The sequence below is a fragment of the Protomyctophum bolini genome, assembly GCF_963924005.1.
Source record: "Protomyctophum bolini genome assembly, chromosome: 20".
NCBI lineage: Eukaryota > Metazoa > Chordata > Actinopteri > Myctophiformes > Myctophidae > Protomyctophum > Protomyctophum bolini.
This window is the reverse complement of record NC_137881.1, coordinates 10,919,035-10,934,630: the sequence shown is the minus strand read 5'-3', so window position 1 is coordinate 10,934,630 and position 15,596 is coordinate 10,919,035. Positions and strand designations below refer to the sequence as shown.

Genomic DNA, 15,596 nt, shown 5'->3' with positions numbered 1-15,596 from the left:
GGAATGATTTATCTCAGGGCCAATGTCACATCTGACAGTTTCCATTATCTATAGAGTGCTGAATGACATTTTCTTATCAGGTGGACAATTTTCTGGTTCGGCTCCATGTAATCCTTACTTGAGTAACTTTTACAGAGAAGGAGATATACATTTTCAAACAGTCTCGAAAAGGGAAACCAAACTTTGGGATGCCATATAGATAGATACTTTGCCACAATATACACTCAGTAGCCTACAAGAGGATAGTGAGGGCTAAAATAATCTAAGAGGAACATGGAAGCAATAATCATGTATACTGTAGTGTAGGCCTACATTCACACTCAAACATCCCCATTCCAGGGGATGTATTGTAGACAACATGTATTGTAGACAACAAAACCTTTAAGTAGCCTTGCCGAGCCATGAGGCCCATAGGGCAGGAGCCTATCTCCTGTTTCTGTAGTGTGAGGCAGCTTGATGTACAAGTAAGTACACCCCCTGGACATGACGCTAGTATGTCGCAGGGACTTAACCCCAATCCAACCCTTGATGCTGAGTGTCAAGCAGGGAGGCTTTGGGCTAAACTACTCATTTTACTCTGATGTAAAGTCTTCACAATTTTAAGCGATTAGTACCCAGATCAAGAGTGGAAAGCCCAACGTGCCGTGCGTTCAAGTGCTTGTATCAGACAAATAAAATTGCTGGTGGGAAGCCCCTCATGGTCTTCTTGCTGCTGTATGAGAGTAGGCTAATCGAGCTACTGGCATATTTTGTGCTGCAGAGTGAACAGGAAAGGATGGTCATATATGTTTTTGTGACACTCACCTCCATAGATTATGCCATAGCCTATACTGAAATTACAGACATGCCCAAGAGTTAACTCAAAGGTCTTAATCCAGAGCGATTTACAGTAAGCAAGAACAAAAAATCACACCCGTGTGAAGTGAGTGGTGCAACTCCGTGTGGGGGTCCCCGGGGTGGGGGCGGGGGGGAGATCCTGACCCACAGGAACGATATGGGGGTGCCATACCTTTGGTTGCTTTGAAGGCTAGCATCCGAGTTTTGTTGCATGTTATAGAGTGTAAACCTACAGGATCGAGTGACCGCTGTAATATGTGCTTTAGCTGACTGTCCAGGACAACACCAAGGTACTTGACTGTTGGAACCAAAGTTACAAGGCGTTGTCTATTGAAATCATTAGCTCCTGCATGGGGCAGGACTTAGCTGGGAAGAAGAGAAGCTCATAGTCTTGCATTGTCTCATTTGTCTGGGTTCACCTTGAGGTAGTGAGAAGACATCCACTGTGAGATGTCAGCCAGGCATGCAGTGATGTGTTCTTCCACCTCCACCACTTGTAACTACTGTACCATTAAGCCCAGGGCTAGACTCACTGCTATCCCATTTTGAAATATTCTAGCATGAACATAGACAGCCCATTCACCCAAGCAGAAAAGTCCTATCTAATTGTATTAAATAATGTCAAACTCGCCAACATTGCAGCTGTAAGAAAAGCTTGAATTATCTATCGTCTTATTATCTGCAAAGTGTTTGTTTCATAAAAATCCACCTTAGACATGTTATGAGCTACTTCCTGTCAAGAAATTCCTTGCAGATGATTATTTTTCGAAGTGTCAGAGTTTGGAATCACTCGTTATCAGTAAAGCAACCTCCTGCTGCCTCCTGCATTATGTGCAAATTCAGAACAGGTGGTATGCATGGCCCATGGACTGTTGAGTGATAGTCAGCGAGCACTTCCAAACTCCAGCACTTAGAAAACAATCATCTGCAAGGAATTTCTTGACGGGAGTAGCTCATAACATGTCTACAGTGGATTTTTATTAAACACACACATTGCAGATAGAAAGAGGATAATTAATTCAAGCTTTCCGTGCAGCTGCAATGTTGGTGAGTTTGACGTTATTTAATACGATTAGATAGGACTTTTCTGTTTGGATGAATGGGCTGTCTATGGGAAGTTGCACCTAGTTAGCACCTTGCTGGCAAAATGGCAGCCGTGTGCATATCGTCCATTGTAATATTTTCCTACATACCTTTAAGTGTGTCAGAAGAGTTGGCTGGAAGAAAACAGAGGATGCACAGAGGTTATATACACAATTGAAATTCAAAACCCACAAACACTTTCTATCAACATCGAAAATCATAAACTTTTGCCACCATTTTCCAGTCCTATCTGATGCCATGACAGAATTAAATAGCAATTGTAATCTACTGAAATGTGTTCTTTGACAAAAGAACTATGGATATTTCTGACCAGGACCAGTAGGGGGTAAAATGGACTCATTCATCTTTTTCGAGTCAATGTGAGATGGAGGGAAACAAGTGAGACCGCGGTGCATAACACTGACATTTTTTAATAGAATTCATTTATAACAAATGGAACTTGTGTCAGCAAAGAACTGGTTGTTCATACAGACTTCTTTCGCCACCAATGTAACCTAAGTAAGAAAATAAAAAGCACTCCTTTCATTCAGAAATAAAAACATATCAAACAAACAAAAATAAAATAAACAGTTTACGCTTACAACTAATCAGAGGTAATTGTATGATTTCTTTTTAACAAGCCTTTTTTTTGTACAATTTCATTAATTGATTTTCAGTCTATGCATCCAGACAAGAGATAGATAGAGAGCAGAGAACACAACGTTTATTTCTGTTAATGACACTCCAAGCTTGAATGGCAAAGCCACGAGAACAGATGGGTTTGGGGGACAGATTTTCTCAAGTCGTCTGTTGGAGTAACCATGGCATCCGAATGGATGCTCTTTTATCCACAAACTTCTTCTTTTTTTTGTATTTTCTTTTTTTTTCTTTTTTAGTCAATACCTTTTTTATTTATTTTTCTTTTGGGTGTTATTTACATACACACAAAGTGAACGTTGGAGATTCTTACAGATGGGTTCAAGTAATATTATTGGGTTTAGAATCAATAGGGCAGTGCATAGTACAAAGATATAGAAAGTGCAAATCTTCCTACCAGGCCAGCCTTGGCCATTCTGCAATGTTTCACCATGCATAAGAAAGAAAAAAAAAGTTTAAAAAAGACAGAAATGAGAAAATAATATTCTTGACGTACAGACTACTTAACTAAATGCATGACTTTTAGCACTGGATGTTAAATAATAGCACTTTCATATCTCAATGTTATGGACAAAAAGTAATCAGTAAAACAATTAGCAAAAAAAAAAGACTGCTTGAGTTAACAAGGGAAAGAAAGCACATCTGGAATGCACATCCACGAAGCCAGAGATGGGAATGACAAATGAAAAGCTGTTGCCCAAAGGAAAGCCTGACACACAACTGAACTAAGCCCCCAGTCTCTAATCGTACATAATGCCATGAGTCTGACATGACACGCTGTTTTTTTAGGATTGTCAGGATAACAGAACCATTGTGTCCTCTTGCTGTCTGAACTCTTCTACATGTGCTCTGTTCTGTTGTTACACAAATTGAAGGAACAATTTAAATGCTGTGCTTGGTCTCTGTCTGACGGCCAAATTGGTCAACTTTGACGGTAAATACGGATTAGTACTTTGTTGGGAAACCTGACCATAGCAACAGTTAGTACATGTTCATTTGCTTTACTCTGGGCCAAATACATATCTGTATATGTATTTACAAAGACCTGAGTGTTGCTCTGACTCCCTTAAAAGTCATATGGTTTAAGGTGGCATTATTCTGCTAATTTCCTCACCCATGTGTGTCTGTACATGAACATTTTAAACCTGTGTACCGCTGACTGTTGTTTGATGCTCCACAGAGGTCAGTGAATCATGAGTCGTTTTAATTCTAATTCTCTCAGCCACAATAAGGCCACGAAAAAAAAAGAAAAAAACAGGAGCTCTGAAATGTATCATATTTGCATATATAATCTTGTATTACATGACAAATGTATAATAAAAGATAAATGACACAAACTAGGCTACAGCTACATGTAGTATACGTGTACTAAATGCCTCGAGGGATACATTTGACATGGTAAATGAAAACGTTATAAAAACAGGCATAAATATAAGGCACTCTAAATGCAAAATGAAAAAAAATAAAAATCATGTCATACCACCGAACGCTGTAATGAACCATGAGAAAGAGACGTCTTTGTACCTTTGCCTACTGGTATGGACCGGCGCACCTTGGTGGCGTTGCGCCTATAAAAGCGCCGGTGATGCTCCGAGTGACGCCCGACATCCCCACCCCAGCTGCACCGCACGGACGCAGGGAGCAACGACGACTGAACAAATCATCCACATACAAACCCTATCTATAATACACCTATTTATTGCACAAGAAAAGATGCACTGAATCAGAATATGATTTTGTTCTACTGATGTGCATTCCAGTGGAAAAAAAATCTCTTCATTTCCCCATAGTACAGAAATCTCGTTGTGGAAACTTTCATATACAATCCATATTTTATATCTCTCTCTCTATATATATTTATATATATATATATCATTTATATCAATAACTTATGTACTTTATTCATATTTATAGCCTGTTGTTTATTGGATGTTTCATAATATATATTTGAGAATTTGAATTATACATATTTATATCCTATCCAATTAATCAGAATCTGTCTTACCGTCATCATAACATGGAGTTCTAAGATAATCGCTAGCAGCAACTTTATACTTTGCTCATCCCTGTTGATTCCACAAAGCCCCAGTTTTATCTCATGGGAGTAGTTAAGTTCTCATATGTGATTATGGACAAAAGTTTGTTTAGAAATACAAAGGGACGAGACAAACCCTGTTAACAAAATTAATTGTTGGTAGTGTGAATACCAGACAGCACAGTTAAGTGCATCAAAACATAAAAATAAAACAAAGGAGAAAAAAAAGCGTTTCTCAGCAAGATATAGCGCATACATCAGAACAGTTCTACAGCTTAAAAAAAACCCAGACAACTCAGAAGTGAACAATTACGCAAATACCTTTTCCTATCACTTTTGTCGAGTGATAAGCATGTGTAAAAAAAAAAGTAAAGTCACACAGTTAAAAAAAAGCACATATTAGCTGTATAATAAAGTACTAAAAAACTATATCGATAGTTTTTCATTTTGATTTCATTTCATATATCATTTAGCTTTTGTCCTCTCCCAAAATTTTGATGATGAACATTGTGACAAGAAAAGGGGTATTTTATTTATGTATTCATTATTACTTTAGGTCTGTCCTGCGTCCATGGTGTAGTCTTCTTCTTTCCGGTTAGGTTGTCTTGAGTGTGTGTGCAGTCGGTCGTGGAACAGAAATAGTTTCTTTACAATGTGGATCGAGTTTGTTTTCTTTTCGCTCAGCCGTTCCGCGTGCCTCCATTGCCTCTCGTTAACGCGCCATAATCGTTGATGCCTTAACTTGTCGATGTCATTAATGTTTTAACGTTGTTCATGTTCTATTGGTTTTTCCATTCAGTTTCACGAGTCCCCAAAAATGAATCCTTGAAGCAACAGAAAAAAAAAAAAAAAAAAAAAACGACAACAACAAAAGATCCTGTGTGATGCTTCAACAGTCAGGATTCCCTCACGTCCTCTGTCACCGCGAGGCTTTTTATTGGGGATTTGGAAACACTTGGTCCTTCTGGAATCGTCTGCATTGGTTTATTTTTTTTAATCTTTTTATTGACATGTCATGTCGCACATCCAACACTTAAATGAGCTGTTAGCTAGGAGTTAAGAAGTACTTTCTCAAGCAGGAATTTATGGCTCAGAAGAGAGGCTCACTGGGGTTCATTTTTTGTTGTGTTTTTTTCTTTCCAAAAGGGCCCTCTGCTTTTCCTCCTCCGATACAAGGTCTTCTACGTTGCATAGTGATCAAAGCTCCCCAAGTACTCCAGGCCGGCTCTGTAACAGAACTGATATTGATCCTGAAAAGAGAGTAAGAAAGATAATTTTAGTTCAGTTTGCTTCTAGTGTTCCCTCCCCTGCATCAGTCTATTTCCCTATCCGTTGACTGTTGCTATCACTAACTTTTCCCCACCATCCCTTCTTTTCTGTTAAATCTACTATGCAATTAACCTTGCTCTGAAATTAGATTTAAAAACAACAAACACATAAGATAGGAAGACGTGTATAGCAGCAAAAAAAAGGAGGCTACTTCCAGCTTTTTCAAAGACCAACTTGAATGCAATTATACCTACCTTGTGTATTGATCCCAAAGATCTACTTTATCACAGTCATATCGACACTTTAAAGTTAACAAAGCAGCATACCTCATAAACAATGATTAAAAAGGACAGAAAATATGTTGTTATATGAGCGGATTTGAGGGACAAACTTGTGGTATGGTTGTGAAATGGAGCTGAGGCTGCAGCACTGAGACCAGTGTGCTACACATTAGTTCAGCTACTGAATTAATCATAGGGTTCAACACAGGCTTGCTTTAGTTTGGCTGGAGAAGATGAGTGTAGCCACACCGGTCCTTTCACTGGATGAATGTGCTATCTTGTTGGCAGAGTGGTGGCAGACACCATGCACAGGGCTACTGCAGTGGTGCAGCGCAGCGTTCCAGCAGCGATGTGCTCTCGTGGGTGGACCCAGCGGGGGGAAACGGAGAACACCTCAACGTCTCACCTCTGTCTGTACCATGGCTGGTCTCTGCGTCCGGAGCATCTTCACCGTCTGAAAGATGTCCACTACTCCCTCGTATCTCATTCGCTCCAAGACAATGCTGAGAGTGATGAAGACTCCAGTTCTACCGACGCCCGCGCTAGGAGACACACACAACAGAGGAGGTCAAGGTCAAGTTTACCGGCCAAACAAACATTTTTCCGTTATGGTTTCATTTGGTTCTGCTGTTTTTTATTTGTTCTGTTATGTGGTAGTTCATAGACACTGGGGCATATTGAACTGGGTGTAACCACTTAACCCTACAGCAGGCGTGGGCAACTTTGATGTACATTGCATACTGTTGGGCAGAAACCTCTTATCTCTGCATCTTTCTTTTTGGTAAATTAATGCCATACTTCTTCGTCATGCTATGTCACACAAAAGTAGCAAAAATAGCCGATCCACAAGCTTAAAATGTGTGCTTGTAGATCTGGTATTTATTCTATATTTGAATTAGAATCCTAAATAATGTTTTGCTATTTTGGAATTGGAATCCTGAAAAGTAATTTTTTTTATTTAATTTCAAATTAATTTAGTTAACTTTATGAATTTAAATACAAATACATTGGATATAAAAAAGACAATGAAAACAGATTAAATAATATATCATCATTCGGATATTAACCCATTCTGACCGGGCACCCATTTTGGTGTTGGCATCATGTTATGCTTTAGCTATTGAAAAATAGCAGATCTACAAGCTCATATCGCGCCACCGAGTGGCGCGATACGAGCTTGTAGGTCTGCTATTTTTTTAAAATTCGAAGAACGACTGACATTTTTAGAATCTGATCTCAGGTCAGAATGGGTTAATCAGACCAGTGTGTGTCCAGTGGAAACCTCGTATGAATCTGATCTCAGGTCAGAATGGGTTAATCTGTGGGCCGCCAGTTGCCCATGTATGCCCGACAGACAGTAAACTGTTTTTTGTTGTTCGTCAAATAGCAAAAGCAGTCGATTCACAAGCATGTAGAACGACTATAGGCTATTTGTCAAATTGTTTTGATAAAAAAATGTCTGGCTGTTATGACATGGCCAGAAGAAACATTAGAATATAAGAATACACTAGGGTTCAGGTGGTTAATAGATTGCTGTTAAATCAGAAAGAAAACTACAGTAACCTACAGAAATTGGTGAGCTTGGGCTACAGTACTGCATATACTGTACCACATTTTCTATCACGATAACCCGTGTAATAGTGGATTAAATTCTTGCAGACGACATGGGTTTTTCAGATCTTACCTACAGTGGACTGAAATAGGGCCATCTTGGCCAAACTGCTCTTTTGTTTTATGCACTTGTCCAATGAAATCGATGAAGCCCTCCCCCGATTTTGGCACTCCTTGCTCAGGCCAGTCCGTGAACTGGAACTGCCTGACCGTCCGTGACTGTCCATCCTGGAAGAGGATGGGACAGGGGGAGAGAGAGAGGAATGTACACATCACGCTTTTTCAAAATGGAACATCATGCGAGAATATTGGAAAGAATACAGTGTGTCAAAACTGCACAGTAAGATTCGCTACTCCACAAGAGGGTACGCCGGTGCCTTAAAATTCTACACCATTTGGCAACCTTTTTTTACATACATTGAGAGGATGAACGCGGCTGACATCAACAATCCTTAACTTGTTACACTGACCCTACTGTAATTGTTTTATTTTATTTTATTATTATTTTATATATATATAGATATATATTATAAATTTTTATTATTATTATTTCTTTGCATACTTCTATTATTCTATTATGTCTATGTATATTTGTATGTGCCTTTTATTTCATATGGTGCAAGATACCGGGGTTGTGGCTCTTTCAGAGCGTGAAAAAATGTGAAAAATTTATAAAAAAACTTTGATCAAAAAAAAAACAAACTGCACAGTAACTTTACTTTTCTACCCCAGATTCGAGCCCCGGGTCCCCTGCGCAAGTGCTGAACTTTTTTTTAATTTTTTTAACCACTGAGCTAATAAAGCCTGCCTGCTTGCTCAGGGGAGAAATATAATTTTGATGTCAGGTCAAAAGTCATGTCAAACCAGAAATAGGATCATGTCAAACGAGACACAGCATCTAAATTGAGACCAAATACAACCACCCCATTTGTATAAGGTATATTGCATTACTCATAAGACAGAATCAAAATTAATTCACACAAAAATGTTACTTAATATAGCTAAAGCAATTACTTAAATAATGTATCAATTATTGATAAAGTGAAACAAGGATGGCCATTTAAATTGTTATTGCATCCAGGACAGCCCTAACCCATATCAGTGTTAAATTGACGCAGGCTTTTACAGTCTCAGATAGCCGTCTTCAAAGAAAAACAAGGCCCTAAAACGTGGCCCGCTTCCATGCATCGACGAAAGAGGCTCTGTTACTTTAGATACCTGTAACTACACCTGGATAATATTAACCGTCGACACTAAAAGCCGCTAATTCCTTTGATGTGCTCCAGTCGGCAGGGTGCTTGGAGAGTCGTCTTTGTGGGTATGCAATACTTAAGTGATATTGTATCCCCTCGATAAGGAAAGCAATCCCACTGAGGATCCAGTGTAACGTGCACTACAAAGGAAGGAAGCTTGCGCTGTTTATCTGTGAGCCTTTGATGGAATTAAAAACTCTTGGCAGCCATTGTGACTGCTTGCCGCTCAGCGTTTGTTTTCGCACACTGACAGGTGTCATAACTCCTGCGACTTGTATATTTATTCAAATGTGTATTTGTTTATTAAATACAAACACGTAGTTTGGTATAAACAAATAATTAGAAATGCTGCCAGCTGGACTGTTTGAACGGGGGAATCTGGTCTGACAGCACTCGCCAACCAGGCTCGGTCTACTCTGTCACTCAAACCACTTTTCTTGGCGCTGTAGCCTGGAATGCAATCAATTAACTGGACTCCCAGTAACTCAAGCACAACTTCAAAAAAGATGATTTATACTTAGTTGCACACTGGTGGCATGCACTGGAAGTAGAAGAGCTAATGTACAAAAGCGCACTGCAACTTGTGAGTTTGTATCAATGCTATTTTCAATGAGCGAACAATGAAGGCACCACACCACACTTGAATCAGGCAAAAAAGGATGGATATGTCAAACCGACTACAAGAAATAAGCATACCTTGCCATGCAGCGAAACGTATTTCACGGGTTCTGCATTTGTTTCCATATACCATGGCTCGGTTTCAGATAAAGTTCTTAGAACCTAATTTGGCCTCTGCTCAGGAGGTAACAACTAATAACTCGAAATGTATCATTTCAAATGTGACGCAATTTGGTGAGTTTGTAGGTCCTTCAAGTTCAAGTTATAATGGCAATATAAACAAGACAAAAAAACCCCCAAAAAAACAAAACATCACAGAACAGATTCTGGAAGGTTTCAGTTTGTAGAAGGTTCGTAGTGGAAAAGCAGCCGTAAGAGTTGCTTACCCTGGCATCAGTCACTTTGAACTCTCTCAAGATATACTGAGGCATGTTGTACTCGGCCATGGGGTCCACCACAAAGTACTGGTATCTGGCCGACCTCTCTGCTGGCCAGTACTGGTGGCATTTTTCCTAGAGGCGGGTAAAAAAAAAGCCAACGTGAATCACAGTACAAAGCAAAACGCCACCAGTGAGGCACAACGTTCCCCTTTGGAACACTAGCGGCATTGTCTCCATTCCCAGAAACCATATTATTATTCACAACATTTAAGAGTTTATCTGGAAGACCGTTTTGCTGCTCGACGGTTACGTGTTGCTATATGCAGTCTCTCTGTTCTTGTACCATTTTGGCTTTAATATCGTCGCTGTCAGGCAGACACCTTTAATCTCCCAATAATTTTCGTTTTTTTTTTACATAAATTAATACACCACGCTCCAGTGTCACACAAAAGGAGCAAAAATAGCCGATCTACAAGTTTGTAGATCAGTCTTTTTCCTGGTTAGGGTTAGTTCTGGACATAATAGTACAAGGTTTCCACCCGACAGCGACGTTGTGGGGCCTACAGTATGTCAGTTGTGCCTAAACAAAACGTTAAGGAGAGCGGACAGAGCATGGACGTACCCTGCCCATTTCTCTTAGCTTAGTGAGCATGACCACAATGGTAGAGTTGTGCTCCCAGAGCATCCTCCAAAAGTCCTCTGTGGTCTCTGCCAGTGGTCCCTGTGTGGCGATGTAGGCTTTCTGTTGCCTGCAGAAGCAGAGATGTGGATAAGATCAGCATGAGGGGGAAAAATGCATTTCAACTTTTTCCCCACTTTTTTCCAGATGAAGGAAATAAAGGTGAAAGAGACCTTTTTTTTTTAAAGTAAAATACAGCAATAGTTGTTATCTATTACATATTCGCTGACTATGCTTTGGATTAAATGTATAGTCTAGTTTTTTTGGGGGGTGGGGGGCAGTTACTGCTGACTCAGTCTCCCCAGTAAAAAAACACTTTATGTTTGAAAAACTTATGCTTTCTATGCCCTAGAATCTAGGGTATGATTTGGGGCCCTGTCAAAATATGACTCCCCAGTCAAAAAACACTGTTTGAAATAGACACTTGTGCTTTCTAGGACATGATTTGGGGCCCTAAAGATGAATACAAAATTAACATCAACATCTGAATACTGTCCAATACTTCAATACGGAGGGGGGTGAAATGATGACAGGCAGACAGGCACCACATTCTTCAATTTGATGACATAGAATCATAGATGAACCGGTGCTTACCTATATCCATCAATGAAGCTGGCATTGATGTAGTCGGAGCCCTCTACTCCTCGGATGGGCTGAAGACACACTCGTGTGGACTCATATGGCATTATGTTGACAAGGCGGTTCTTGAACTTGTTGCAGGGCAGATTGGCACTGATGAAACGCGACGTGTGGGCTTTAGTGTTGGCTAAACGCTGCGGGGCAGACGGGGAGAGAGCGCGAGAGAAAGAGCGAGAGAGAGAGAGAGTTAAGCATTTGCTTAATTTCCCCTGTGCGTTTTTGACATTAACAGGAAGTTAGATTGAGCGAAATCAAAGATGAAAGCCTCAGTTGATAAACACATGCTATGGAAGTGGAAAACGACCCACGCGGGATTATGAGTGTTTATACCTGCCAAAGCAATCCATACACGGAGGAGAAAACTATGCTAAACTCATGGGCTATGCATGATTAATTGAGAATAATCAAAGAATCGTGAGCAATCATCTGCAATTCATCATAACATTAGTTTGGTTAGCTGTTGCATCTTGTCCTCGTCTCCTCATCACTAGACAAGATAACCAGAAGTGGTTCTCAAACTTTAACCACACACCAAAAGGGTGTTAGCATTATGTTATGCTTTAGCTATTGAAAAATAGCAGATCTACAAGCTCATAGGTCTGCTATTTTTGAAAAATCGAAGAACGACTGACATAGAAACATAGCTTTTTCATAAAACTGTAGAAGACATTTTTAGAATCTGATCTCAGGTCAAAATGGGTCAAAGCCTAATTCATGCATCTGAAAAGATGTGATGAGAGAAGACGAAGAGTTCAAAATATTGAAAAATGTTTACAAAGAGTTTCACAATTTGTGAATTTGTGTAGTGAGAAGGAACCACTGCAATATACAACCCATTTCCCCACCCATAAAGCTCACTGACATAAATAAGCCAACGACAATGAGCACAATGGACAACAAAGACAATAAGAATATCATAAAATTTGTATGTTTACAGTATTGAGGAAAATAATCCGTATTAATCAGCCGTAACCATGAAGCCCTAACTGTATACTACTCCTTTAAATCAGTGGTTCCCAAACTTTTTAGCTTGAGACCCAAAAGAGAAATTAGACATTTGCCCCAGATCCAAACTAGTGAACATTTTAAACAGCAGATCTACAGATGAGCTATTTTTCCATGTTTTCCATGAGCTATTTTCACTAGTTCTTAAAAAACAGTTAGAAAACTGTTGTTTTCTAATTTATGGATTTTTTTCTTTTTTTAATAAAATAATTTAATTAGTTTTTAATTCCTGACAAATGTTTCATTTTTATGTTTTAAAATATTGGTAATTAAAAATAAAATGTAGGGAACAAAAAGTAAATGTACGTTTACTTGTGTGTTCGCGATAAACAAATGGGTCCCGACCCACTGTTTGGGAACACAGTGCTTCCCTTCCCTGAAGAAGACCTTACAGGTCGAAACGTTGGTTTCATCTTTACAAATACATGTTCAGCATCGTGACTATGAAGTGTGCAGCCTTTCTCTTCACTTTCCATGGGAACCATGCGGTGCTTTACATTATACCATGCTTATGGTGCATCGTGTTGTACTTAGATATTCCACGGGAGTACAAAGCACAAGGAGCCACAAGGATTATTGTTATACTGCTCATACAATCACATGGGTGATGATACGAGCCCAGAGTGGACAGGAGTGCAATGTAATCTAGCCTGTTTATCATCTCTTAGTGATATCAGCATCCATCACGGAGCCAAGGGAGTAGGTGCGTGACAGGCAAGGCAATGGGCCACGCACGCACGCTGCAGCCGCATGGCCTGCAGGAGGCTTGGAGGAGCCTCTCATTGTAAATGCACAGCATGCTGCTAAACGGCCTCTGGCAACAGTCCGGGGCATGGGGGGGGGAAACCTGTGTTTGGCGCTCTGCTGTAAACTCAGACCCCTTTTATGCTGAAATAAAAGGGGGACCGTGGGGAAGTGGAAACCCAGAACGGGGGGGGGGGGGGGGGGGGGGGGGAGAAAGGGGGGGGGGCATTTATCCCATGTCGGGATACAAAGGCAGGACAAGTAACTGGAATCAGCTGGAAACCGCAGGCCCCACAGTGTCTCGTTGGTCTAATGGGAACTGGAAGAGTGTCCAGGAGTGGTACTGTGATTGGCCAATCAATGACACCGGGGCCTAGACGTGACTCAGGGAGAGGGCGTTTGGCCAGGATGCCTATGAAATAATACCCTGCTGCCCTGTAAAAATCATAATGTAGGAAAAATTGCCCCAGTAAAATTTCACATGCAACCAGATGGATGTGGACATAAAAGACTGCGACTGGGAGCTCACAATGACATGTCCTTGTTTTTTTAAATAACCATGGCAGTTCTGATTTCCTTTCCAGTAGAATACTGCCCTACAAAGCCAGTAGTATTAACTACATTTTGGTCAAAATTGAGTTATTATAACAAAAAATGAAATGAATGAATGAAAATGAAAATTTGTTTTGTTTAAGCATTATCAAATTTGTAGTGACTACAAAACCTAACCCAGTGATACTCAACCTCAGGCCCGCGGGCCACATCAGGCCCGCGGGACCATTATGACTGGCCCACCAATGAAAATCTAAAAAAAAGAAGAAAATAAAAATCTGGAAAATGAAATAAAAATAAATAAATCTGAATGAAGTTATCTTTAATTACATTATTATAAGTAATACTATTAGAGTTGTACTATTACTCGAACGAAAATAAAAGCTTGGGGGGGGGTAGATTGTTTTATTTTACTCAGTCAGCCATATCACTACTAAATTTTTTTCATGAAAAAGGTCATAGCTGGGTAATCTATTTTCAGGCAAATTGTGTTTATTGTATTTCATTTTACTCAGCCATAACAATTTATTTTCTGTTAACCAACTTGCTGGCTGGCAGGCAGGCAGACAGACAGCTACTCATAGACAGGCAGACAGACAGCTACTCATGGAGAATTGGACAGGCAGGCAGTTAGACAGCTACTCATAGACAGGCAGACAGACAGCTACTCATGGAGAATTGGACAGGCAGGCAGACAGCTACTCATAGACAGGCAGACAGACAGCTACTCATGGAGAATTGGACAGGCAGGCAGGCAGACAGCTACTCATAGACAGGCAGACAGACAGCTACTCATGGACAATTGGACAGGCAGGCAGACAGCTACTCATAGACAGGCAGACAGACAGCTACTCATGGACAATTGGACAGGCAGGAAGGCAGACAGCTACTCATAGACAGACAGACAGACAGCTACTCATGGACAATTGGACAGGCAGGAAGGCAGACAGCTACTCACAGACAGACAGACAGCTACTCATGGACAATTGGACAGGCAGGCAGGCAGACAGCTACTCATAGACAGACAGACAGCTACTCATGGACAATTGGACAGGCAGGAAGGCAGACAGCTACTCATAGACAGGCCAGACAGACAGCTACTCATGGACAATTAGGCAGGCAGGCAGGCAGACAGCTACTCATAGACAGGCAGACAGACAGCTACTCATGGACAATTAGGCAGGCAGGCAGACAGCTACTCAGACAGGCAGACAGACAGCTACTCATGGACAATTGGACAGGCAGGCAGGCAGACAGCTACTCATAGACAGGCAGGCAGACAGCTACTCATAGACAGGCAGACAGTAAGACAGCTACTCATTGACAGACAGACAAATAACTACTCATGGACAGACAGACAGACAGGCAGGCAGGCAGGCAAAGAGCTACTCATGTTATGTTATTATGTTATTATAACAGCTACTCATGTTATGTGCAATAATTTGTGCAGTTATGGAAACAGCTCTTTGTGTTTATGCAAGAAAATGTAACACATTTATTTATTTACATATTGTGTGCATGCACATTGTACTTTGATACATTTTGCGAAAATAAAGCAATTGAAAGAGAGAAGTTATCAAGTATCATTAATGTCGTAATTTTATCTACTGGCCCCTGGCCCCTTGCCATTTTTGTAATGTGGCCCACAGGTAAATCTATTTGAGTATCCCTGACCTAACCTAAGGGTGCAGTAACTCATTTTTTGGGGGGGGGTCAATGGTCTAATTATCCATTCAGCTTTTTGGGCATGAGAATTACATCATGAATGCATGCACAATTAAAGTAATATCACTTGTATACTATAACCCATTTGGCTGGGCCAATTATCTCAGTTTCACCTTGAGCGTAGTTACTGCACTCTGGCTTTGTAGGGCAGAATACTTTGTGTGCATCATTTTAATGGCATGCAAAGTTCTCGTCCTAATGTGTTTACCACTTTGTCTGTTTTTGCAC

At 40.4% G+C, this 15,596-nt stretch overlaps 1 protein-coding gene across 21 annotated transcripts in view; it reads right to left on the bottom strand.

Moving 5' to 3' along the window:
* Nucleotides 1-2,331: 2,331 nt before the first annotated feature.
* LOC308335689 (receptor-type tyrosine-protein phosphatase delta) overlaps nt 2,332-15,596 on the bottom strand; it is a 313,079-nt gene continuing 299,814 nt past the window's right edge. For all 21 annotated transcript variants that reach the window (XM_080792822.1, XM_080792824.1, XM_080792838.1 and 18 more), the window contains 6 exons: nt 11,298-11,476; nt 10,647-10,773; nt 10,031-10,156; nt 7,847-8,001; nt 6,569-6,704; nt 2,332-5,862 (listed from right to left, as the gene is read on the bottom strand). In XM_080792822.1, the coding sequence (XP_080648948.1) occupies nt 5,794-5,862; nt 6,569-6,704; nt 7,847-8,001; nt 10,031-10,156; nt 10,647-10,773; nt 11,298-11,476 (792 nt within the window). In that variant the 3' untranslated portion in view covers nt 2,332-5,793. The remainder of the gene's footprint in view (nt 5,863-6,568; nt 6,705-7,846; nt 8,002-10,030; nt 10,157-10,646; nt 10,774-11,297; nt 11,477-15,596) is intronic.